The sequence below is a fragment of the Camelus ferus genome, chromosome 1 (assembly GCF_009834535.1).
Source record: "Camelus ferus isolate YT-003-E chromosome 1, BCGSAC_Cfer_1.0, whole genome shotgun sequence".
Classification (NCBI taxonomy): Eukaryota; Metazoa; Chordata; class Mammalia; order Artiodactyla; family Camelidae; genus Camelus; species Camelus ferus.
The window spans coordinates 61,036,923-61,063,458 of NC_045696.1; the positions used below are offsets into that span (position 1 = coordinate 61,036,923).

General features: G+C 44.2%; 1 protein-coding gene across 11 annotated transcripts in view; it reads left to right on the forward strand.

Annotated features, from left to right (window-relative positions):
- Positions 1-26,536, forward strand: part of RUBCN (rubicon autophagy regulator) — a 71,909-nt gene that overhangs the window by 25,412 nt on the left and 19,961 nt on the right. For 2 of the 11 annotated variants that reach the window (XM_014560042.2, XM_014560043.2), the window contains exons 7-22: positions 626-1,159; positions 2,538-2,582; positions 4,648-4,743; positions 5,443-5,558; positions 6,222-6,429; positions 7,087-7,188; positions 9,436-9,510; positions 15,540-15,600; positions 16,345-16,477; positions 17,124-17,269; positions 17,863-17,927; positions 18,412-18,650; positions 19,401-19,462; positions 19,922-20,075; positions 20,656-20,749; positions 20,976-23,764. In XM_014560042.2, coding sequence (XP_014415528.2) covers positions 626-1,159; positions 2,538-2,582; positions 4,648-4,743; positions 5,443-5,558; positions 6,222-6,429; positions 7,087-7,188; positions 9,436-9,510; positions 15,540-15,600; positions 16,345-16,477; positions 17,124-17,269; positions 17,863-17,927; positions 18,412-18,650; positions 19,401-19,462; positions 19,922-20,075; positions 20,656-20,749; positions 20,976-21,154 — 2,309 coding nt within the window. In that variant the 3' untranslated portion in view covers positions 21,155-23,764. Of the gene's footprint in view, positions 1-625; positions 1,160-2,537; positions 2,583-4,647; positions 4,744-5,442; positions 5,559-6,221; positions 6,430-7,086; positions 7,189-9,435; positions 9,511-15,539; positions 15,601-16,344; positions 16,478-17,123; positions 17,270-17,862; positions 17,928-18,411; positions 18,651-19,400; positions 19,463-19,921; positions 20,076-20,655; positions 20,750-20,975; positions 23,765-26,536 lie in introns of those variants that run through there. The other 9 variants (XM_032480904.1, XM_014560046.2, XM_032480887.1 and 6 more) reach the window with 8 other exon arrangements.

A 26,536-nucleotide genomic window follows, 5' to 3' on the forward strand; every position in this document is an offset into this window, starting at 1 on the left:
TGGGGGCAGCAAAGAGTAGCAAGACATGTATCCCCAGCCCTGGAAAGCAGAGGACTTCATGAGTGCTCACAGGCTGGCTATAGATAGAGCCTTGGGTTGGTGCACTTTGTCAAACTTCATGTCTTAATATGAAAAATCTTAAAGAGGTAAATAGCAACTAGCCTAAGACAGTTCAGAAGAGACATTAAAATAACGAAGGAAAAATGTGTTTTTAGATTCCTCTGGGTTTCTAATCCACATTGCCAAGAAGGCATTGCAGTAATAATAGCTAACGTTTATTTGGTGCTTACCATGTGCCAGGCTCTGTTGTAATCAATTTGTATGTATTATCTTATTTGATCCTCAAAACAGTCCTATGAGGTAGATGTTATTATTGCTCATTTTACAGATAAGGAATGCATGCTAATAAGCAATGAAGCCACTGTCTCAAGAGCTCATGCTTTTGGCTTAGCTACTTCTAAGTAATTTTTTACTAACCTTGAATGATTTAACGTTTTCTGAGGTGCCACCATATGTCCTGGGCACCAGTAGTGATAGGGAGTTTGGTCCTTAGTTGTGGAGAAGCCCTTCACATGTACCCAAGGCTTCCAGCTCACCTTTCCTTCCCTTTCTTTTTATATCCTAGAAAGAAGATCTACTTCCTTTTCACTCTCTGGCCCTCCCCGGAAACCTCAAGAAAGCAGAGGGCATGTCTCACCAGCAGAGGATCAAAGCATCCAAGCCCCTCTGCCTCCAGTCTCTGCATTAGCCAGGGACTCCCCCTCAACCCCAAATGAGATGAGCTCCAGCACTCTGACCAGCCCCTTAGAAGCATCCTGGGTCAGCAGCCAGAATGATTCCCCAAGTGATGCCAGTGAGGGGCCTGAGTACTTGGCCATCGGCAATCTGGACCCCCGAGGCCGGACCGCCAGCTGCCAGAGTCACAGCAGCAATGCTGAGAGCAGCAGCTCCAATTTGTTCTCCTCCAGCAGCTCCCAGAAGCCAGATTCTGCTGCTTCCTCCCTAGGGGACCAAGAGGGAGGTGGGCAGAGCCAGTTGTCCAGTGTCCTTCGCAGGTCTAGCTTCTCAGAGGGGCAAACTCTCACTGCCACTGGTGGAACAAAGAAGAGCCATACTCGCTCCCATTCAGATACAAACATTGCTTCCAGAGGAACCCCAGGTAATAATAATCACCAACCCCTGGTTAGTAAGGTAGCCTCCTGAATTTAGGGTACAAGGGGAGAGTTTGTTCTTAAGGGTCTTCAAATGGCAGAAAGAGAAGTTACATTTCTGATGATATGATGGGTATCCTGCTTATAATGAAAGAGAGAACTTTGTAATGTAATATGGATACCCAAGACATCTCTCTGAGAACATCTATGTTTGTTCCTTTACTAAATAGTAAATGCTTTCCTGGATTCTTTCACTAATTCTTTAGCATTAGAGGATAGTGTGACTAATCACAGTTGGAGTTTTAAATGCATCTTTCAGGCAGAGGGAAAGTACTATTGAGCTTTAGAAATAATCCCATTAAATTCCTTCCCTCCCTATGATACCTAAGAAGTTTGGTCAGAGTGTAATAACAATATAAGAGAGGCAAAGTAACATTAGGGTTTCCTTGTGAAGATACAGAGAGTGTGGGGTGATGTGACCCAGTAAACAAGTAGGTGGGGCTGACTGCTGCATCACTAATTCACATTGAAAGGCAGTCAGGTAAGGTGGCCCTGGCCACTGGGACCTCCCTCACATGAACACCAGCTGCCAGCAGAGAGTGCCGTAGGCACAGCGGAGGTGGGTCTCATTGCTTTTGCCATCTCCCCGCCATCATCTTTCCTGGGTTGTTGGTGTCTGGCAGGCTTTGGTTGAGTTTCATTTGTAAGAGAATCTCCATGAAAGCAAGTGGAACATGGTCCTTTGTGCTCACAGCCAGCTCTGGGTGGAAAAACCTCAGAAATAAAATATAAATATAAAATATAAAAGATTAAGATCAAAAAAGGGAGATTTCCTTTCACAACCAGAGCTACTATTGATTTCTGTAATTTCTAAAAAGGTGAGAACTGAGGCCCTCATCTGAAACTTCTGAATTGCAAACTGTTGTCTGTGTTTTCCCCCAAGAATGTGGTTTGGCTCATTGGAACTGTTTAGGAAAAAAAAAAATCTCCAAATCAAAGCCTGACTTCCCATGAGCTTTCTTAGATGTGAAGAGTGTTTGGGTTAAACCCTTACTTCACATCTCCTGGGGAGGCCTGGTGTCTGCTGTACCCCAGGCCACTGGTGTTTGAGCATGGAAAACTTCCCTGCCCCAATTCTTGAATCCTTGTGGATTCCAGAAACCACAGTAACCTGCATTGGAAAGGGAAGCCAGAGAAAACCTAAGCAGAAGGATCTGAGGGAGGGTGGGTCACGTGCAGCTTCTCATACGAGTCATCTCTCCCTCTACTAGGTTCCCCCTCAGGAGTTAAGTCCCCACCTTTGCTAGATAAAAGGACACTCTTTTTCTCACTCTTTCTGTTCTCGTTTTTCTGGACTCTCCTCTGCACCTGTTTGTCTGCATACAGGAGGCCCCAGGAATATCACCATTATAGTTGAAGATCCCATTGCAGGTTTGGGAGTTAGTCCTCCTCCTTTCTGTCCACCACCCTCCTCCTCCTTCTGCTCCTCTGTGACCATCTGGCTTAGCCCAGAACTTCCTTTTCCATTCTGGTGTCAAATCAAGCCTGGCCAGTCTGGTCCTGTGGTGATGCTTGGACCTGTCTGTAAAATGGTACCAGTATTTCGCATGGTATGTTTTCTGCCCACAACTTTGAAATACCTCATTCAGTCTCTCAACAGCTTCTGGGAGGTAAAGTCAAGGTTTATCAATCCTGTGTTGCCCAAAGGTGAAACTGATGCCTGCTCTTTGTTTAAGGCATCATGATGAATCAGTGGCAGAATTTTTCTTATAACTGATTACTTACTATGGGTTACTGTATTTTCCTTGAATTAACACCAGAATGTGTTTTCTCCCCTTTCCATGGTCTTGGATATGAGTGCATGTATTTTGCCCCTCCTGGAGTCCCTTGTTCGCTTTTTCTTTCACCTGTCTTCCTTCCCCTGTAAATTTCTCCCTCAACCCCTCATTCCAGCCATTGCACAAGATTTTCCTAGCGACCTAAGTCTGTTCCTTTCATTCTCGCAGTGGTGTCCAAACTGAATATTGTGTTCCATTCTGGTAATGCATGGAGATACTGGCACTAGAATGTGTCTGCCAGACAGTGGTGAGAGAGGACCGAAAACTGTGGCCTCCTGGTAATGGGCGAAGCCACTGGGTATGTTAGCTTGGAAAAGAAGTTAAAGAGGAACAAGTCTGTGAGACCTTTGTTTAGAAGAGTGTTGTTATTCTTAAGGAGATGAGAAATTGTAAGAAGACAGACTTCAAGTCAGTATGAGGAAATTTTAAGAATTAGAGCTGATCAATTGAATGGGCAGCATCAGGAGGTAGTGAGCTCAGTGAGCAAAGGCTGGAAGGCCTGTACGTGTTGTAAAGGAGTCGGGTCCTGGTGTTGGAGTTTGTGTTGTGCACTGAGTTTGACCAAGGTCTTCAAAGGTCCCTTCCAAGTCATGGTTTCTTACCAAGACATCATGATGACTGCTGGTTTGTAGTGAGGAGCAGAGCCCACTGCCAGGACCACAAGGAGAACACAGAGTTATCACTTACCATGTAGTGGCATTGTTTGTGAGAGGAGCAGCTGACAAGTTGGCGCCATCTGTCAGGAAAATGGGTTGAATGCCACTCAATCATTCATTCTCCCAGAGCATCCTGCTCATTTCGCAGGCACCCACCTGCTTTTCTGCCTGCTCTTGCTTCTGTGGCACTGGAAATTTTCTGTTTCCCTTTGGAGAATATCAGTTTCCATTTCCTGCAAACTATGCTTGCTCCATTCCTCTACTCTCAACTCTCACTGCTCCTTGAAAACTTCTACCCAGGCACTTCCTACTTTGATAGGCTTCTCTTGAAACCTCTCCTTTCCTTCCTGAGGAAGGCTGGTATCCTGTGGCTGAATCTTTTGGTTACAAGGACATCATCCTTGGCTTCTCTGGCATTGTCTTGATACTCCTTTTAAGGACATTGCTGGGTGTTATTTTGTTGTTCTGTCAATTCAAAAGTGGATTAAATTTGTAGATATGACAAATTTACATTTCAAGTTTGAGAGAGGCCACATCCTAGTGTTTTCTTAGTGAGTTTAACCCTTCTGATGTTGTTTTAAAATCTAGTGTCAAGGTATCAGAAAAGTTTCAGTGTGCTTTTTATTTTACTATGTGCAGACTCTTTTCTGAATTGGTTTGTCAGGAGGGTAGAAGTTGGCTGATATTCCTGGAACATTTGGCAGGAAGATGGAAGAAGAACTAAATTCATGAGTCCACTTTGATTTGATCCTTTTTCACCTTTGTGTTGCTGCATTCTGGGCGTTGTTTTCTCTTTTCCCCTTAGAGTATACTGACTTTCCATCTCCTTTCCTCCATGTGTTCCTGCATTTTTGGACTGTTCCCTGTTGGTGTGCCACCTCTCTCCTGTCTGGGAGGGCATTGGGAATGGGAGCAGTTAAATGTTGAAACTCCAAAGTTGGGAATGTATGTGTTGCTCACCTCGTATGTGTGTTTTTGCTCCTTGGTGGCCACTGACACTAGAATCCTGCAGTGATAAGTCGAAGTTGAGAGGCCCCTTGTCCTACTCTGGTCAAAGCAGTGAAGTCAGCACACCCAGCTCTCTGTACCTGGAGTATGGTAAGTGAGTGCTAGGAAGGCCAGGGCTGCAGTTGTGTCTTTTCTCTGCTCCCCTTGTGCCCGCCATGCTCTGAGCTGTGTGGCTCGTCTTAGCTCTGTGGACGGTACACACTGTACAGTCTTACCCTCCCTTTCATCATTTTCAACCCCTGTGCTAGAAATCACACTGCCCCGCCATTTCTCTTGCTCCTCTCTGCCTTAGGGGTCCCACCCTCTCTTATGCTATGGGTGTTATCACTGTGAATGTCTGGTGAGCCAGGTGGAATGGCTCTGAGTGGGTGAGAGGGACCTTGAAAACAGACCTTTGAGTGTCTGGGCTTAATTACCAGAAGATAAGCCCCACATGGAGGAAATCATACATAGGAGGAAGCCATTTGTTTCCTTATGTGACTCTCAGCACAGGTTTTTTGTTTTCTTTTTTGTGGGGTAGGAGGACAAGTGTGTCATCTTTAAATTTAGGTGGTCAAAGGATTGTCTCCAGTCTCTTTCCATTTATTCCACTATCTCTAACCCAGAGGCTTAGTGCTCTGGGATTCTGAGATTCAGAGAAATTCCTCTAGAAGGTAGACGTCTTTCTAGCCTGTTACCTGAGAAGACTTGGGAGCATCTTTAGTATAGAGGCTTCTCAAAGACGCTTGGCTGTAAAGAAGACTTGCTTTTCAAGTCACCTTTTCACATCCATTTTCCGTTTTCCCACAGAGGGCAGTCAGTACCTGTGCTCAGGAGAAGGCATGTTCAGAAGACCTTCAGAAGGACAGTCCCTCATCAGCTACCTGTCTGAGCAAGACTTTGGCAGCTGTGCAGACCTGGAAAAGGTGAGGACTGTAAGGAGCCACTGAAAAGCCCGTGAGTTGGGAGATCTGGCCTGAGGGGCTGAGATGCCATTTGTTCTAAAGAGGTTTTTGAGTACACAGCAGCAACGTGAGTGTAGACTCCGGTATAGGTAAGTCAACACATTCTTTCTCTGGAAAACTCTTCAGGGAGCCTATGCACCTCATTGAGTTAAAAAATATTACCGATTTTATCTTAGAAACTACCTTGGGCAGAGAAACATTGAATATTAGTCACATAGTTACTGTTTCCTTGACTCTGGAACCTTAGGTGAAGACTATCTCCAGAATCAACATTTGTATTTTGTTCTAAGGCTAAGATATGTAATAAATAATGTCCCTATAGCATTTTATAGCTTACAAAGCACTTCATCTTGAGACATCACATTTACCTTAATACTCTGTGTATAGTGTATGGCTTTAGGAAAGACCCAACTTCTTCTGTGTTATATTTTTATGTGGGAAGTAGGACAGGAAGCCAGGCGTGGCCAGATACGAGAGCAAAGAGAATGCAGAGCAGGTTTTCTGGCCATTAGCTTTCCTTACAGTGGAAGTGTGCTTCAAATAAAAGCAGTGCAGTTCTTGGAAGCTACTTCCCAGCAGTACAGTCAGTGAGGTGTCCACTTCTTCGTGCGCTCCTTCCCCCAGGAGAATGCCCACTTCAGCATCTCAGAGTCCTTGATTGCTGCCATTGAGCTGATGAAGTGCAACATGATGAGCCAGTGCCTAGAGGAGGAGGAGGGGGAAGAGGACAGTGACAGGGAGATCCAGGAACTGAAGCAGAAGATCCGCCTTCGTCGCCAGCAGATCCGCACCAAGAATCTGCTCCCTGTGTACCAGGAGACTGAGCACGGAAGTGAGTGAGGCTGTGAACACCTCTGTTCCCGTTGCTTCAGGGCTACAGGATAAGACTTGGTGCCTCGAGGGCTTGCTTTCTTGTCTTCACTTGAGGTGTTATGCCCAGGGGTTCCTCTGTTGTCAGAAGGATTTTGTATGTTGTTTTATTATTATTTTTTTTCCTAACAGACCACAGAGTCTTAGAGTTCATCCATTTCCTACCTCAGGAATATCTTCCAAAAGAAAAAAAAATAGGGTTTCTGATATGAGGAGAACTAAGGCCACTTGTCCCAGATTCACTTAACAAAGAGTAGTACTTTCTGTTTAAATGAAACTTTTGAAATTAAAAAAAAAAATGGGGGGGGGATTAGGTTTTTACTTATTTATTTATCTTTAATAGAGGTACTAGGGATTGAACCCAGGACCTCATACATGCAAAGCACACACTCTACCACTGAGCTATACCTTCCCCCTTGTTTACATGAAACTTTTAAGGAGCTCAAACAAGAAGAGGATCTAACAAGAAGAGCCAGTTTCCATTTCCCCAGCATAACTCCCAGCCAAGGTTCTATTTACTTTTTTGTTGAAGTCATACCAGGTCCCTTTTGTTGTGACCCTAGAAAGAGTAGGAGACCTCTTTTATCCTGTTTATTTATTTTTTTATTTAACGTAACAGGCTTCCGGGTCACTTCCAGCAGCTCCCAGTTCAGTTCACGTGACTCAGCACAGTTCTCCGACTCTGGCTCTGCTGATGAGGTTGATGAATTTGAAATCCAAGGTACAAATTAACACTTTGTTTCAGGGGAACTTTCATTAACTGTTTCTTTCAATTTGGAATCACAGGCTGAGAAGCTTTCCCAAGACTCTAGATGGTCTTCAGTATGGTTCATTATAGAATGTTGCCAGCTATTTTAAAGGATAATTTCTCTTGTTAAAAATAAAACCCATTTAAAACTTAAGCAGAAGAGAACACTGGAAGGAAGTGTTCCAGTGGAGGGGCTTGCTATTAAAGTCACCCCACTACTTCTTCCTCAGTTGCACCTTCTCTGGGATTCTCACTCCAGTTCCTCCTGCTAACAGCCCAGAGCTGGCCCACACCTATGTGAAATTAGAATCCTATTCTCTTATGTTCCATGACACAGCTGAAATTATTTCAAAGTGTTTAAAAGGAGCTTTATTATAATCGTAAGAGAAAAGGACAAAAAGAGTCATTAGCTGGGGGGAGAGCAAAAAGGGAAAAAAAAATCAAGTTTACCAAGTAGAGCTTTGTTTTCTATCCTACCAGTGCTAACTTGCTTGGCAGAATCACAGACTCTTGTGAGTATCTGCCTAGAGAAGGGGAGGAGAAGGGGAGGGGCTCTTATCTGGAAAGCAGTTGGGTTAAATCAGGTTAACCCATGATTAATGGCTTAATCCATTCCTGAAAATCATAGAGTTCTTCAACTTCCTATCAGTGCAACCAACAAATGAACACAGGGAAAACCGAGCAAACACCTCAGGGACATAAGCTCCTCCCCAATGGATGGAACCAAGAGTGAATTTCTCACAGAGGTCAATTGTATATGTAGCACTCCATTGTGACATGACGATGAATAGATCTTTATTGCATGAGGCTCTAACAGCCCCAGGTGTGGTGGCTGAGTGTCTTCCCCAAACAGAAATACCATTTTTACACATATTTTTCCAGGTCTCCAAGAAGTTTTCCTTCTGTGTTCTCCTTAATGCATCTGATTTCTATTCAGAACAATAATAGTCACTTAAAACTCCACTTTTTTTCCTTGTATGTGGTTTTCCAACAATTCTCCAATTCTTTGACACCAACTGAGTGTCCTACGGTTCAGTTCTGACACTAACTCCTGGAGTTAGCATAGACCAAACAGATTAAGGGGTCAGTCCCACAAGACTGCTCCCTCTTTAGATGCCAGCCACGAATGGGGACACCAGGCTGCCTGCACTTCTCCCTGGCCAACTACAAACCCAGGGATTCCCACAACTCCCCACTCAGGTTTGATAACTCACTAGAGTGACTCACTGAACTCAGGAAAGCACTGTACTTATTACAGTTTATTACAAAGGATACAAATGAAAAGCCACATGAAGAGGAAGTACATAGGGCAAGGTCCCAAAGTGTCCTGAGCATAGGAACCTCGTCTCCACAGAGTCAGGATGTACCACTCTCCCAGTACATCTATGTGTTCACCAACCAGGGGGTCCTCCCAAACCTCATCATTATTGAGGCTCATTATGTGGGCACAAGTGATTAAATCATTGGCCCTTGGTGATTGAATCCAGTCTCCAGCCCCTCCTCCCTCTTGGGGTGGGGCTGAAAGTTCTAATCATCTAATAGGTTTTTCTTCTGGCAACCAGCCCCATCCTGAGCTATCTGGGTGCCCTCATGAGTCATCTCATTAGCTTAAACTCAGATACAATGGAAAGGGGCTCATTATGAATAACAAAAGACATTCCTATTGTTACCAACCAGGGTTCTTGGTCTCCTTAATAGAAATTGATAAGAGGCCAGACGAGAAAATCAGGCAAGGCTTTACTGGGACTCGGGCTATAGCATGAAGGAGCGAAAACAAGTAACAGGTGCCCTTGTTTGCTCTCTGAGTGGGGGCAAGTTGGTCTCTTAAATGAGGAGAGGGTAGCATAGCGGCAGGTCAGGGGTCAAGCTGGAGGAGTGGCTTAGGTGGTCTGCCCACCCCCTTGGTGGTGCTGTGTGCAAGGATCATGTGCAGTGCCCTGCTTTTGTTCCCGACACCTCAGAAACGGCAGTTGGGTTTTTGGTCTTTCTGTACGTTAATTGTTCATGATTGGCTGCAACTGAGCATGCATGCAGTTATTTTTAGCCCCTTATAGTTTCTCTGCATTTTGTTGCTGGGTCCTAGTGTGAGCACTGCAGCAAAGGGTCCCAGGCCCCAGCCTATCTTAATTCCAGAAACATGTGGTATGGAACTGTCATTCTCATCAATTTACTTTTTGTCTGAATACTAAAGGGCCCCTTTTTATAATCATTATTACACAGATGGTAGCGAAGGATCTAACCTGACTCACATGTCAAAGAATGGACTCTCAGTGTCAATGGCCTCGATGTTTTCAGGTAGCTTGTGCTGGAAGTGTGGGCGTGCTCATACATGCATGTGTGTGAATGTTTGTACCAGCTTTTGTGTATACTGTATTGTGTGACACCTGTCAGAATTATGAGGACTACAGGGTCTGGAGAACTATCTAGGGAAAACTGGACTTAAGCCGGCCAGGAACATTCAGATACTCATTTTCTTCTTCCTCATATGACCCCAGCAACCCCCCTCACTGAGATGGTCCTTGTTGATCCTTCCCTACAGTGATACTTACAGATTCGGTGGTCATTGTGGCTGATGGAGGTAGTGTACAGTTTAGAAAGGAATGGTCAAGTGAAGAAATTTCAGTTCAAACTTATAGCTAAGTTACATTCAGACAGCAAAAGTTAGACAGAATGGTATGAAGTTTAGTGTCTCTTTAGAGTTTTGAATTTGCAGAGACAACTTTCAGAAAGCTGTCTCTTCTATGTACTTTATATACAGTTAGGATTTATTGCTGCAGATGTTTGGACTTAGTAACTGCTTTGTGATCCAAACAAGTAGGCTTTCTGTAGGTGGGGTCAGCTGAAAGGAAGTAGAAGGTTTCTGAGTAAAGTGGCTTTAACATACATAAACAATAAAGCTGAGGACATTTATTCATTTGATTAAGAGTTAATTATTTTATTAATTTTAGATTTTAATTAACAGTTAATTTTAACTTGATATTGTCAGCCACTAGAATTTGAAATAATTATACGTATAAGATTCAATCAAGCTTTAGAGAAATAAAAGTAATTGGGTGCCTTTTTCTCTACTTTTGAACTGTTGCAATTTACTCTAACATAGTCTCTCCTTGCTTGAGAAGTAACAATCCTAAGTCACTTTTTTTTTTTTGTTTTTTGGGGGGTTAATTAGGTTTATTTATGTATTTTTTTAATGTATTTATTTTTTTAAATGGAGGTACTGGGGATTGAACCCAGGACCTCCTGCATGCTAAGCCCATGCTCTATCACTGAGCTATACCCTCCCCCTTCTTTTAAACTGGTTTCTAATATGTTTACAACTACAGTCCTTTGCAGGTGCATTTATTGTCGGCCACTTCTCCGTTAAAGCACAGTCTGCTTTAACCGTAAGACATTCCTTTTTTTTGGTCTTCCTAGCATCCCTTTTCCCCCCAATTTGGGAGCTTTAAAGCCTTTTTTTATACACCAAGAATAGGAAATATTTTTCAACTGAAAAACCGCTTTTTCTTGTGACCCACAATCTCAACACATTTTGAGGGCTTGGAGGGAAAGCAATCAGAACAAGCCTCTCTCCAAAATAGTGACTTTTCCTTTCTTTCTACACACTGATTCCCAGTTGTGAAAGTATGATATATAATTCAGCTTTCTCTGCTCTAGATTTCTTTATTGCTTTTTGTTCTTTTTTCATCAGTTTCTGGTCTTGAATCAAATTTATTACTGGTGCCAAATTCTTCCTTAAAAATGTTAGTGTACTTCTCATTATGTCTTGATTGTGTCCTGATCATGTCCAGAGTTTTGCAGACGCTTTTCTTTTTGATCACTTTCAGTGATTTATGCTATTGAAGAGTCTCTTGGGATGATATTAGAGGAGGTCAGAATCCATAGCATCCTTGGAAAAATTACTTAAGCTTCATAGTATGGACATTGTCTATGATAAATACTCAGTATAATTGTAATACTCTGCTTAATATAATCATTTTTCTTAGATCCTAATTCATCAAGAAGACCTTATGGACTAGAAGTGTTTATGAAGGAAATAGATTTGAAAGTTACTTTCTCTTAGCAGTAAAGTGGATATAAACTTGTGATCATAGAAAGCTTATTCATAGAAAACTTCATAGTCATTAACATCTATTTCCTTTTTTAAAAACAATTTTACTAAGGAATAATTGCATATCAAAAGCCACCCACTTTAAGTGTGTAATTCACTAATTTTTAGTAAGTTTACCAAGTTGTCAACCATCACCGTAATCGTTTTAGAACATTTCATCACCCCAATAAGATCCCTCATGCCCATTTATAGTTAATTTACATTTTTTCCTCAAGCCCCAGTCCACCTCTGATCTGCTTTCTATCTCTGTATATTTGCCTTTTCTGGACATTCCATATAAATGCAGTCAAGCAGTACGTGATCTTTTGTGTTTGGCTTCTTTCACTTCATCTGTTTCTTCTGCTGGTTATCTGCCAAATTGATATGTAATCATTCATAGGCTCCCAACTCCAGTCTTTTCAACTTCTTTAGTTTTAGGGTTTTATTGTTCTTTTTTCCCCTCCCTTCATCCTTTTCTTCTAAAATTTCAACCTTCCTTCTTTTAGAATTTCAGTCTTCTGCATATGTATCTAGACAGGGTCCAATCAAGAGACAGAAACCAAATGATAATTTGAATAGGGAAAATTTAATTTACTATAATGGAGGATTGAAATAATGGGAGATTGGCTCATAAAGAGTAAAGAGAACTCTGAAGAATACAGGAATAGCAGTACAGGCAGCAGTCACCATCCCTAGGGCTGAGATAGAGCCTCCAGGGAAGGAGCAAATGTAGAAGAGGACCATATCTCCACGGCTGAGATCCAGACCTCTTGGCTCACTGGATGGTGAAGTTCTCTGAAGCTGTAGCACTGCCCTGAGAGTGTCGGGGGACCCTGTTCATGAGAGGTGCCATGCCAGCAGCCCTCACCAGGAAGCCATTCTCTGCAGTGCTAGAGGAGCTGCCCTGAGGGAAGTGTTATACCTCAGAACTCAAGGGGTACTGGGGGAAGTGGTTCATGAGAAGTGCCAGGCCTGTAGCACCTGCTGTGAACTTTCCCCAAGAGGTCCAAGGGAAGCCATTTATGAGAAGTACCACCAGTGGCCCTCCGCTCTGCTGCAAGGCTTTCTGAAGCCATACTTACCCAGGGGAAAGCCACTTGCACTACAGGAGTCTGCCTGGAGGAATACACCAGAACCAGCGAGAGAAACCCCTTCGTCTTCCAGTGTCCCTCCAGTGCCCTCTACCGACGAAGCTTAACATCACGCCAGCTGGTAAAAGATCAGTGTTTTCAAGTCCAGTTCCATTATCACAGAGTAAACACAAAGAAGGGCAGGTTTGGAGTTGAAAGGCAATAAATTGATAACTGGCACAATATATAAAGAGGAAAGTTCATGAACTATATTTTCTGACAAGTTTTTAAATTGTATCCAATTCAAGGTAATCAGTTGCTCCTCACCACCTTCCCCTTTAAAATTTTTTTTGTCTCCTTCTAAAACAAGAATGATTATGGTTCTCCATTTTAAAGTGTTTCCTCTTGAGTCAGCAGTTACAGAAAATTCATTAGAGTTGGATTTCTGAATGTGTTGGGTATTACCTTATCTGCTAAAAGAAACACAAGGTAGAAACCAACATCAAATCAGCCGGTAAATTCTGAAATTGACTCTGTTCTTGTGCCTCACTTATTTTGTTTAAAAATGTACAGATTTTGCTAGAGTTCCAGGGTTTTAATCAATTTTTCTCTGATCTTCCCAATACCAATGTCTGGACATGCAAAAACTCAACATGTCATTATTTTTGTTGTTGTTTGTTTTTTTATCTTCGATCTTTTTTTAGTCAGTAGTAATAACCTTGTCCTGTCTAAAGCATCAGAAGCCTTTGAAATCAGTTCTTGTCAAAGAAATGATAAGAACTTTCATAATTATGTTAACTTCCATTTGGAAGGAGAGCTTCTTAGACTTCTTTCTAAAGTGCTCCCATTTGGTGTACATTTAATCCACTCAGTTGGGTTGCTTTCTTCTCTCTTTACTCCTTAATTATCTTAGGCCCTGATCTACTTTTATCCAGATCCTCCACTAGTGTTCCAGCCACATTAGCTTAATCATCTGCTGGAACTGACTGGAGAGTCATTGGGATGCAGCAGAGGCCTGGTGCCCACAGGTCTGTCATGGTACTGACCAGTGACAGGTGTCATGTCTCTTTTGATATCAAGCTCTGCCTCTCCCTCTTCACTCTTGGGGTGAGATCCTGGTGTCCAAACCTGTGTACTCTTCTGCAGTCTTGGAAGTATTCATAATGAGCTAGGAAGTCATCGCACCTCTGGTAAAAAAGAAGAAACATAATGAAGTATGACTTTACTTTCCAAAGAAGAGAGACTGTTTTTATCCTCTCAAAGGAAAAAAAAAGATTTCCTTTCTGTGAGGATGAAGAACTGCTAAATAGTTTTTATGAAGACAGTGGTTTTCAGCAATCATGAATTGTCAACCACCTCACCCCTCTGGTGTGGTGTTTTCTTTTCTAGCCTGGCCCTGAAGTAACTACATTGGTTAGCTCTTTTTTCAAGGATATCTGTCCAAGATTCTCTCTCATTTTTCCTTATCTGTCACTTCCAAATAGGCTGAAATTTGCTTTTGACTCTTAAGCTAATTAATCATTTATTTAGGAAATATTTTCTGAAAACCTATTATGGGTAAGAAATAGTGAGGGTTATAAGGACAAGGCAAGAATTACATATAGTCCAAGGCAGTTTAGTGTTAACTCACATTGGCGTTGCAAACCCAGTCATCTATGAAAGTCTTCTATTGCCTAGATTTTTTTTCCCCTCCACTAGCTAGCACTATTTAGAATGGAATAGACAACTAGCAGTGTATTGGGAACTGGATTTGGGTGCTGCAAATTCAGACAGAAAATATGATATACATGAACTCCTCTGTTAAATAAAATAGGATTTGTTATTTACTAGTCAAAGATTTTGTTGCTGTCTAAGCTTTTCTGTGCTTAGAGAGCACTTGAAAACCGACAGATTTCAGTTCTCTTCTCTTACTTGGGTTTACAGCTTTGAAGGCATTGATTTGTTAGGAATATTATTTGAGTATATACTTGTATACAGAGCATTGTGTTAAGTATTTTAGGGCCAAGCAGAAGAATTAGACACAGTCTCATTTCCTCACAAGGAACTACTGTAATCTAATGGTACATACAAAAGTATGTATATACAGAGGAAATAGGAACAATTGAGCTACTCACGCCAAATGCAGAGTGATGTCATATACACGTAGAACTCTGTTGAGGGGCATAAATGCAGTAGATTATCACTGTGTAGGTTTAATTAAGAAAAAAAAGGTCTTTTCAGTGGGCATCAAAGGAAGTGAGGGGCGAGACTCAGCAGAATAGTCTTGTTTTCATGACTTGAATGGGCTCTGTCTACCTTTCTTGAACGTGACTGCTATATTTCATATTCTCCCCATCAAAAGTATTTGGGTAGATGAGGTCTCTGGAGATTCAGGCATATCATAATTAGAAATCTTCTTCAAAATTCTTTATTAGAAATAGGCTTTGGAAAGTCTGCCATAGTTTACTGTAATTATGCCTGAGTTCTATAGGAAAGGTCATGTTGAATAGCTCCATGAAAATTTGTTGTTTACCTCCAGGGAGCTGCCAAGCCATCGAGAAATTCTTTTCTTTCCTGTGCCACCACACAGGAAGGAAATTTTTCCATGAAACTTTTTTAAGGATATGGAAGACTTCTCACACGCAGGAGGAATAGCAATAGTGGTCAAATGTTAGAAGCAAAGTTTCAATTCCACATAAGTTTAATGAATAACCTCCATGATCTAAATTCTGTGTTAGGCACTCATTCTGACATTAAAAAAAAAAACAGATAGACTTCTTGCCTCTGAGAGTTTATCATCTAAGAGGGCTTGAGATTTAGAGAATGAGGGAGAAGTTGGAGTAATTTGTGTTTCTGCTTGGTAGAGGGTGTGTGTCCCTGTGTGCCTTAGGATGCTTCCTTTTCTCCTACACTGTTTTGCACCAAATCTGAGTTTGTGTTTCCACCTAGATTTGTAGCCACTTTGACCTTCTCAGTGCTGTGCATAGTGTCGCTAATTCAGCCTGGTTGTGACTTGAACAGAGCCAGACTATAAATCATATGTAGAGCTTCACCTGGACTCTGCTCCTTACCCTGCATAGAGCGTAGCACTAGATGCTACCCCGAGTGCTTAGCTGCCAGTAGCTTGGAATGGTTTCCATTACTAGCCTTTCCATTCCCTGTGCCCTTTAACTCTGCTTTTCATTTAGATGCTGACATCAGAAGGAGCACGCCCTCAAACAGCAAATCCTTCATTTCCTCCCAGTCCTTGTAAGTATTTCTTTTTAAAAATCAATCAATCAATCAAACAAACAAACAAAACCTTAGGGATATGTAGAGGAACAAACCCAGTTCTTGGCATATGGGTGGGAAAGGCTCTGGGGTGAAGCCATCTGAATTCACAGAGAGGCCAAGTGATGGTCCTGCTTGACAGTGATAAGCCAAGGGGAGAGAGATAATGGGTTCACACGGGGTGGGCTCTGGTGGAGGCAAAGCTTGCAGTGTGGATTGTTCCTTCTCTGCTAACTCCAATTAAGGTCAGGGCTCCAAAGAGAGAACAGTGATCATGATTTCTGATTATGAGATCAGACTGAACAGCTCCCATAGTGGATGTGACCAAGGGAAAATAGTAGCCTGTGTGGGAGCAGCAGCAGTCTTTGTAGTCCGCAAAGCAGTTTTACTCACTCTATGTTGTAAACAGGTGTTATCATCTCCATTTTGCACTTAAAAAATTGAAATTTAGAAAAAGGATACGATACAGAATTCTTATCTAGTGTTGCCATGTAACGCTAGTAAGTGGGATTTGAGGCTAAATCACAGAAGTATAAAACCAGTGTTTTTCCCACTATACACATGTGTCTGAAGATGATGGGAAAGGAGGCTTAGAAGACTAGGGGTGCTGTGAGTGTTCTCTCAGCCCAGAAATCACAGTATGTGGTATCACATTCTGGAGGGAGGGCTCCCGTCCTCCTGTCTTTTCTCTGTGCTCAGTCTTTCTGCATCTCTCCTTTTCAGCTCCCACTCCTTCCTGCACTCCACATCTGCTGAGGCGGTGGCCATGGGGCTCCTGAAGCAATTTGAGGGGATGCAGCTCCCAGCCGCCTCGGAGCTGGAGTGGCTCGTTCCAGAGCACGATGCCCCTCAGAAGGTGGGTTCTTCAGCTCTTTCCTCTGCCCACTGTCCAGCCCCAGGACACTGAGCCTTTCTGATATGATCTCCTTTGTCACATGTCCCCAGTCTAGAATGAGCCTATGTGTTGCATTCCTAACTCACAGAAGCCATTCATTGCAAATGTATGGAATGAATAAGTGACTGCATGCATGCCTGCCTGCATTTTCCCGCAATTGTCAGAACAGGAGCTAATGGCTCCTTCACTGGCCTTATTCCACGTGACTGCTCACTAGACCGGGAGATAGCACTCCTGTGTTGTGACCACCTTTGAGACACTGGAAAAGTGACTATTCAGATTATTCTTTGACCTGAAGTTGAATAAGGCATGAGGCACCCTGGCATACCAAAGGTACCAGGATGGGTTCAGGGACAGCATTAGCAGTGGGTGCCACCACACTGGGATGCTGTTTCTGTTCCTTTTGAGCCTTGGAACCCAAGACCTTCACTTCTAGTAGCCTGGTGCGTTGTCATTTATTTTGAGGGCCAAGGTTCCCTGAAGCCCTTGCTTCTGGTGTTCCTGATATATCTTTCATTAATTATGCTTCTGTCTTGGCCGGGAGAGTCATGCATATGTATTCCCCCAGACTGTCCATATTAGATCACCCTGTGCTTTTCTCATGCAGCTCCTGCCCATCCCTGACTCACTGCCCATCTCGCCAGATGACGGGCAGCATGCTGACATCTATAAGCTGCGCATTCGTGTTCGTGGCAACCTGGAATGGGCCCCTCCCCGGCCTCAGATCATTTTTAATGTTCATCCAGCCCCAACGTGAGTAGTCAGTGGCTATGCCCTTTGGAAAACAGATACGTTCTTTTGGATTGTCAGAGCTATCCCCGCACCCTCTTGTCTCTGCCTCCAGCCGTACCTCCCACACAGTTTGAAAAGGCAGAGGGAGAGGATTACCCATCTTGCCTGCAAGGTTTACTTTTAGTCCTCTCATTCCTTCCCAGAGCTAACCAGAAATGAGGTCTTTTATCATTGGCCTCCCAACCTGTCACCTTCCTCCCAATAGTTTTATGAGCTGTTTTTTGGGTCTTTTTTCACTCTTAAGATGGATAGATGCTTTTCTTTCCTCTTGTTCTCTCCTCTCCTCTTTATTATTTCTCATCTCTTACATTTGTACAGAAATGTATTGGGGAGAGTTGCTTCCTAGACCTAAATTCTAACCTTACAATCCTTGGTTTGAATTGGTTCTCCCAATAGGTTCATTTTGTTCACTCTAAAAAAAAAAAGAAAAGAAGGGTGAATTCCCCTCTCTTCCCATGTTTATAAGAGCCCTATGTTTATATCCTCATCCTTTACATCTTAGAGGCCTCATGCAGCTGGTATCTGCCAATCCCCTCTCCTTCCCGTTTCCTCAGGAGGAAGATAGCTGTGGCCAAGCAGAATTACCGCTGTGCAGGATGTGGCATCCGGACTGACCCGGGTGAGCATCTTCTCTGACCTCCATACTGCCTCCCGGGGTCTACTGTCTCACACACTTGGGCGAGGGGGCTGGTCAGAGAGGTAGTAAGAGGAGGTGACGTGGGGGAAGGGAAAGAGGTAGGGAAAGCCTGGAGGTGGGGAGGGGGTGGTACTAGGCAAGAACACTGGCCATCAGAGGGAGATGATTCCTGGGAGCACATTACCAGGATCATATACTGGAGAAAATTGTGTACTTTCAGCCAGGTTCTCAGAGGCTGGATCTTACCAACTCTGGCAGCATTTGTTTCCTCCATGGCTTCCAGGTTGGGACACAGAAATCACAAGCCCCTCTCTGTGGGTCTCTGCCAGCTTTGGGAGCTCAAACAGAGGTGGCTGGAATCCACCGGCCGTCCCTTCCTCCCCTTTCAAAAGGAACAGCAGAGCTGCCTCACCAGCTCATAGATGGGAAAGCCACATCTGACCTTTTGACTTTGTGGTTTTCCCAGACTACATCAAGCGGCTGCGGTACTGTGAGTACTTGGGCAAGTACTTCTGTCAGTGCTGCCACGAAAATGCCCAGATGGTTATCCCCAGCCGCGTCCTGCGCAAGTGGGATTTCAGCAAGTACTACGTCAGCAATTTCTCTAAGGACCTCCTCATTAAGATCTGGAACGATCCTCTCTTCAATGTGCAGGACATCAACAGCGCCCTCTACAGGAAGGTCAAGCTGCTCAATCAAGTCCGGGTAAGACCCTTGAAAAGGTTACGTCATAGATGACCTTTTTCATCCCCTCCCTCTGTTCACAGAGGCTTTATGAAGATCACCACACTTCTGTTTGTCACCATGTCAGAGCTGTAACCATCCCATCATTCTCACTTTCTCTGTGTACTTTTTTTTTTTGTTTTAAGGTTTGTATATTTTGATTGGTTATATGTCTCAAATCTTATTTTGTTTGTTTAATTTTGGGGGGAGATTGTTAGGTCTATTTATTTATTTTAATGGAGGTACCTGGGATTGAACCCAGGACCTCATCCATGCTAAGCACACACTCTACCACTAAGCTATACCCTCCCCCTCTCTGCGTACTTTCTCTTGCCATTTTTGAGGTATCTGTTTAGTTAGAGTCTCAAACCTGGCAAGTCAGCTCCAAAGCTATAGGTAGCACTTGATGGCAAAGGCAGGATTTCTACCTTCACTGAAAACATTACTGAACAGAGAATAGGGTATCAGGTGGGACATTTGAATACTGGACTTCTCGGTGGCTCTCAGCTGTGTGTGTGATTTGGGTGGAATGACCTAGCAGAGGGACCTCCCCTGAGTGACAGGAGGTAACTTTGAAGGGAATTGTTGAGTTACAGGTATGGAGGACCGTCTGGGCTCAGGCTGCCACTTGCAAAGCTTCCAGACTCCCAGGGCTTAAAGGTGGACTGGGCTTCCTAATGGTTGTTTCTCTCCTTTTCATACCCTCACCCACTACTATGTCTTTCTCTTCAGCTACTGCGAATCCAGCTGTATCACATGAAGAACATGTTCAAAACATGCCGACTGGCCAAAGAGTAAGTCTTGTGTGGAGGTTAGAGGCCTTTGGCTGAGTTAATGTCTCTGAAAGAAACATGTCCCAGCAGTTGGCCCTTGTTATATGAAGAAGGAGAGTAGGGGGATCTTGCAGAAAATTCTAGAAATAGTAAGTGAGAATCCCACAGCAGTAACTATGCCTGCATCCTTCTCTCTGGAAGGGGAAATGTATGGTTATTCCATCCAGGGCAGGCCCATCACTCTCTGCATGCTGGTACAAATCACTCTGCAGAAGGGCATAGAGTCACTTCCGCCATCCAGACGCTTGGTAGTGTGGAGGGTTGGGGTGGCCTGGGCTGGCTGAGTGTTACCCACCCTCATCACCTCTGCCTAGGGCCCTCCCTTCCCTATAGTGCTTCTGAATAGAAATCCTTCTACTCTGATGGACTGCACACAGTGTTCATTCTTTGCTTCCACCCACTTCCCCTCATTTCCTGTAGGCTTCTGGATTCCTTTGACACAGTTCCAGGCCACCTGACAGAGGATCTCCACCTATACTCACTCAATGACCTGACCGCAACCAGGAAGGGGGAGCTGGGGCCCCGACTGGCTGAGCTCACCAGGGCGGGGGCTGCCCACGTAGAGCGATGCATGGTAAGAAACTCTCGCTCTGGCAGGCTGCTGGGCCCTTGCCTAGGGATATTAAGAGGAGGGTGGATCCAGGGTTCTTGCCATTTAGTTCCAAGAATTTGAATTGGTCTGTCAAACACTGTGAGAGAAACTGGACAGGATTGCTCTTCCCTGGGTTGGTGAACAGCTAAATCATCCATACCTAAAGAACCTAGAATTAGAAGAGGGTTTGATGCTGGCATTTCTCCTGGAAAACAGGCAGGACTAAGCAGGCCTTCTGTGGAGAACTGTCATGATGTGGGAGGAGAACCCTGGATTAGAATCTGGAGAGGGACTGGGTCTTGGCTTTATCATTTTCCATCACAGTTACATCACTGTGACCAAAGGAAATACTTTGCCCTCTCTGAGCCAAGCCTCGATTTTCTTGTCTTTAAAATGAAGGTAATAATAAGTACTCCATGTCCTTTTCTCTTAGTATTTTTGAGGATGGATGAAATAATTTGAGTCTTATTTATATCTTGCCCTCCTGTCACTGCGTTCACCCTCTTGTGCCAGTTCCTGGTGTGCTTTGCCTCATTTTGCTGCCTGTCCCTTTCCTCCCCAGCTCTGCCAAGCCAAGGGCTTCATCTGTGAGTTCTGTCAGAATGGGGATGACATCATCTTTCCCTTTGAGCTCCACAAGTGCCGGACCTGTGAAGGTGAGGACTGGTGCCCGGTGTGGAGTGGGCAAGCAAGACGGAACACAAAGCTAACTTACTTCCCGTCAGCCACCCCTGTCAGCAGAGTTTGGTTTGATCCAGCAACTCCCTGTGTTACACCACGAGTGCACCAAGCCTTGGTGGTGAGCAGGGCTGTGGCAGTGTTTGTTTCCAGCTTGAGGTAATACAAACTGTTCTCCTCTCTCTCCCCTTCCAACCTGAACAGAGTGTAAAGCGTGTTACCATAAAGCTTGTTTCAAGTCTGGAAGCTGTCCCCGGTGTGAGCGGCTGCAGGCCCGGCGGGAGTTGCTGGCCAAGCAGAGCCTGGAGTCCTACATGTCAGACTACGAGGAGGAGCCCACCGAAGCCTTGGCCCTGGAGGCCACCGTCCTGGAGACCACCTGAAGAAAGCACGTAAAATGCTCTTTCTAGGGGCTAGGGTTACACATAGTGCAGAACTGAGCCACCTTTCCAAGGACTTTCCACACTTGGTTGTTTTTTTTTTTTATTATTATCATCATTATTATTTTTATGACCTGTCTACTGTCCATGTATAGTCAACCTTTGTTAGGTTGGTGGGGTCCAGTCTGTTGTGACAATTTGTCAGTACCAGGAATTTCCATCAGAATTGACGCATGTGAAACTTCTGGTACCTCTTCAGGGGAATGGACGGTGAGACCCAATTCCTTCTGACATTCATGGCCTTCTCCACTTGGACCAGATCTGGCGTCAGCTGCATCTCAAGTATCATTTCCAGTTTTATTTTGTTTTAGTTCTGGAGCTTCTGAGCCAGGCCTTTCTCGGCAAACTCAATTCTTTGCTGCTGAAACAGGAGGATGGAGTTTTCTCTCTCCCAGTCCTGGAATAGGGTCAGACTGTGCCCTGAGGAGAAGCAGCAGAGAATGGGACTACATCGTGGGTGTTTTGTCCAGCTTATATAGGTATTTTTGAGGCCACAAAAGCAGCGTTATTACTACCCTGGAATCTTCAGAGACCTCAAGGAGGCAGTCATGACTTCCTTGTTTGAAATATTCCATCTAGGCATAGAGGGTGTCACCAGCTGCCTTTCTGTATCTCCCCTGGTGGACTTGACACAAAGAACAGGACTGATGCTTAGGCCAGGCCTACTAGGAGCCCTACATAGAGCACAGGTGTGGCTACAACTCTGTTGTTCAAGGAACATTTATTCAGTTGGGGGAGCTGTTGGCCTCTCTTAGGTGATAAGGTCCTTTTTAGTCAACATTGCTCTGGGACAGGTTTGACCTTTTGAGCTCAGGCAAGTCCCTGACGCCATCCTAAATCGAGGACAAACCCCATCCACCATCTTATCAGTGGGTCTCTTACCACTGTGTCCTCTGTTAGATGGTCGTTGTGGTTCCTAGTAAAAGTCTGGCCCAACTCCATGCTCTCCCTCCCTTCCTGCAACAGAGCTGGGACCCTCCCTGGTGGCTGATCTCTTGCCTTAGTTTCTTTTGTCAGAGTTGAGGAAAATGCTTCCTGCTATTCATGGTGTTAGACAACTTGACAATTTGTGGATGTGCGTGTGAGTGTTCCTGTGTTCTTGGGATAACAAGAGCCTTTATGCCAGTGATGCACTTAACTCTTTAGCCTGATGATAGTTGTATGGTCACTCACACTTTTCTTATTACTAATTTTAACACACACACACAGACATCCCCTTTTTAAATGTGTGTTTTAATGAGAAGAGTTTTTGATGAGACCGCATGCATGTTTGTGGTGTTCTGTAAGTTGCTGTAGCCCCTGACCTGTATGTAGGACACTGGTCAGGGTCGCTGCTCCAAGGGCTGGCAGCTCTGTGAACTAAAGCTCACAGCATTTTTGTTCTGGGACTGACTGTTTTCTGTGTACCTGTCTATCCATAGTTGGTTGCTAGAAGAAAAACTTGGTGGGGTGCTGCCCCAGGAAGCTGAACAGAAGTTTGCACGAGGTTGGTGGAAGCCGATGGGTGGCTGAGATGGCGGCAGCCAGGAGCCTCCCAGGAAATAGAAGGGGCAGTAGAGTAGCGGCCAGAGCTGAGTCTCTGCCAGCGCAAGAGGGAGCGAGGAACTGACCCACGTGGCTGGTCCCTGTGCCCTGAACTTGGGATCTGAAAGCTACATCAGGCTGGGAGACCCTGAGGCTGCTCTCCCTTCGGTTCATGGGTGAGACCAAAGGGCTCTGAAAGTCCCAGCCTCCCGCCCAGCCCAGTTTTGAAGGGTGAACTAGAAGCTCCCTTGTTCTTCAAAGAGCTTTGGGGATGACCCTGTGAAACTCGTCTCACTGAGGAATAGGCCTCAGACGCAGGCCAAGGGGTTTGTGAGAATGGTGACCTCTACCCCCAGTTTTGGTTTAAGTTACAAATACAACTCCTTACTCCAAGTCAGTACACTGGAGGAAAGACGTATTCTCCTTGTTGTCATGCCTGTTTCACATTAGCTTAGGATCAAAGGATGGAAACAATCTCACATGCTCCCGGGTTTTCACTTACTCTTCTCCATCCCCCCTACCCCATCCCTTTAGGTTGCATATCTGTTTTAGTGACCCTGACACTCTGCTATCATCACTGTCCAAATATCCATTTATTTATTTATAGGGGGAGAGAGGAAAGGGAATGGGATGTTTTGAAAGCACTTTGTAGCTTATCAGTATCTGAGAATTCCTGTTGTTGTAGGGAGAAGCTTTGAATGCACTGAAGAGAGTTCCTTCTGAATGAAATGGGAGGGAAGAAGTGTTGTTTTCTATAAATACAGGGAGAAAAATTGCTTCCAAGGTGAGACAAAATTCAAGACATAGCAGAAGAATGGAAGGCAAATATTTCCACTTAAATGAGGCTGTTAGTGACTTTCTCTGCCAAGGCTTTAGAGCTTTGGTTGAATTAACATAAAAGGAGCGAGAGCCTAAATGGAAGTGTTCTTGTGTGTGTAAAACTCATGTTCTGAACTGGGTTTCTATTTGCTGTAATTTATACACAGCCTAACAGTTCATTGTCATCTTTAATAAACTAAGGAAATGAAATTCTGCCTTTTATTTGCCTGCCTTGACTATCAGGAAATGGTATTGAGTGTCCACTGTAAAGCAGGCATGTCTGAAAATATAGGAAGTCTCTGTTATAATGCAAAGAAAACTGGACCTTACAAGTCAGGAAAAGCAGGTTGGAATACCTCGTCACTGACGTGCTGTGTGACCTTGAGCAGATCACTTCACCTCTCTAGATTTCTGTTTCTTCGTGTGTGAAAGACTTTGTGGCACACAATCCTTTCCGATGCATGGGGTGTGCCTCTACCCATCCCCTTGATGTAACTGTCACTTAAAGCGAGGTGAATCTTCCTCTCCACAACACTCAAATTGTCTTGGATGCTTCAGTTCCCCCTTCTGTGAACAACAGGCTGTTGAGTTTCTCTTTCATGCCTCTGGCCCACTGGAGCTCCAGCTCTACCCTGCAACTTTCTGAACATTTTCCCTTCGATGTCCCTTGGTTATCTCCAGCCAGTATGCCTAAAACCAACATCAATATCGCATTTCCCCAAACTAACCATTAGTCACCCTGGTCTGAAAATTTAGGGTTTTTTTTTCACTCCTTTCTCTCTGAGTCAGGTGGCATGTTCAGCTACAAAGGCATTTTCTCCTTCCCCAACCCTGTCATCAAGTCCCGTTGATTTTACTCTTTAAAATAAATCGGTCTCATTCCTTTTCTACCACTAACACACAAATTCTTATCTTAAATCTCAACCATCTCCAGCCATTCTAGTCTCTTCCTATTTAATCATCCATCAGTATTTGGGTGCCTACTATATGCTAGTTTCTGTGCTAGGCTCTGGGGCCATATCAGGGAGCAAAATAAAGATAGTCTCCACCCCTTAAAGCACTTAAGAGTCTTGTGGGGAAGACAGACATTGCCCAAAGTCACCACAATGAACATGTAATTATAAGCAGTAATAAGAGCTATGAAGGAAAAGAGTAGGTGCTATTAAAATAATAAATAACGAGGGCCCCTAATTTAGATTGGAGACAAGTAAGACCCCTGAGAAGGTGATACTTCAACCAAGACCCAAAAATACGAGGCTCAGGGGAGGGAGAAAAGGGCTCTGGCCTGGGACTAGCATTTATGATGGTCCTAAGATGGGAGGAGTTTGGGCAGGGCACTACAAGAAGGACTCACTAAGAATTTCAGATTTTATTCTAAGAAAACTGGGCACCGAAGGTTTTAGATTTTATTCTAAGAACATTGGAAAGCCACTGAAGAATTTTAATTTGAGGAGTGACTGATGTGTTTAAAATGTCAGTGTCCACTTTGCAGAAAATAGAGTAAAACAAGAGTAGACGCGGTGGATATCCGAGGCAGGTGGCTGCAGTGGTTCAGGAGAGAAATTATGTTCCTTTGGACTAGCGTGTGGCACATCATCATCATCACTGTCGCTTCATTACCCCCAAACCTCTAAAAACTAGATAAATTCCAAATGTTTTGTTCTGACTCTGACTTTTTAAGCAGGGAGCAAAAGACTTGGGGGACGGGGCAAGGTATTAGAAAGATACCAGGATCCATTTCAAAATCCAAGAAAAATTAACAACTAAGTCTCAGGAAGGGCAGAGACCAGCGCCGCTCTGGAACCTCGGCCTCAGGATTTGCAGACCTCCTGAGCCTGCTGCCAGCGAGGCAAGTCAGAGAGGAAACTTATGGCTGTGTTGGGGACTCCCTCCTGGGGACTGGGGGCACACCACAAACAAGGGGGAACTGTGAGCTGAGTAGTCCTCCTTTCTGGCATTACTTTGTTATTCATCATTTTCTGTGGCCCCAAATGCGTGTAGGTTTACTATACCCTCTAGTGGTAAAAAGAGTAGGCATAATTTTTGTAGCATACTGGTTAAAGTGAGGCCCAATCCTACTTCCTTTTTTCCTTTGAACTTTTGGCTTAGAGAATGGGAGGATGGGACTACTATGCCCACCATATCCTGCTGGCTCTTCTGCTGATCAACTAGAGCTCTCTCCCATTTCTGATCTCCAGGGTATCAAACTGCTTTTAAAGTTTAGTGAAGCACCTGCCAGATGGCCCAAGCTTTCCCATTGTGAGCTTGACGTTCTTGGGGAGAGAACGTTCAAAGATGAACGTGATGAAAAAGGAAAGAGAACCTACCTAGCGCTACTATTCTATGAGCGGGGAGAGCACGAGGGTGTGCTTTGCATATAGCCTTGCCTGCCCCAGTTCTGTGAACTGCTTCTGGGAGAGGAACAGAAAGCAGAGAGCTGTACTTTGGTTTTGGAGGTGCACTTAACCCTAGACTAGCGAGATGAGAGTTCATGGGCTAAAAGAAACCTTGAGTGGTGGGAAGGTTCTTAGGATGTAGTTGGGAGTTTTGGTGACCAGCCCTTGGAATGGCTACTGCAGACCAGTAAGACTCAAGTCTGAAATCCAGCAGCACAGCACAGATGACCTGTACCCATTAGGCAAGAAGCCTAGGGAGGTCCTGTCCTTTTCTCTCACAGTGCCTGGAATTTCTCACCTATTTGCCTTTCAGACAGTGATGCCTGTAGTTCCCAGCTGGTTTTATCTCCCCGCTGGCCAACTGCAGCAACAGAAGCCAGACTCCTGGCTTATCCCGCAAGCTCCTTTTTCTACAGCAAACACACACTGCTTTAGCGCCAGCAGCCGAGCAGGGAAAATGGAGAAGTAAAAAGCACCTTTCTCTCTCCTCCCCCTCACCTCTCAGCCTTTGTCTATGTAGAATCTGAAAAGATTTAAGCTAGATGCCAATAATAGGTCTCTCTACACAGAAGTCTAAAAAAAGATG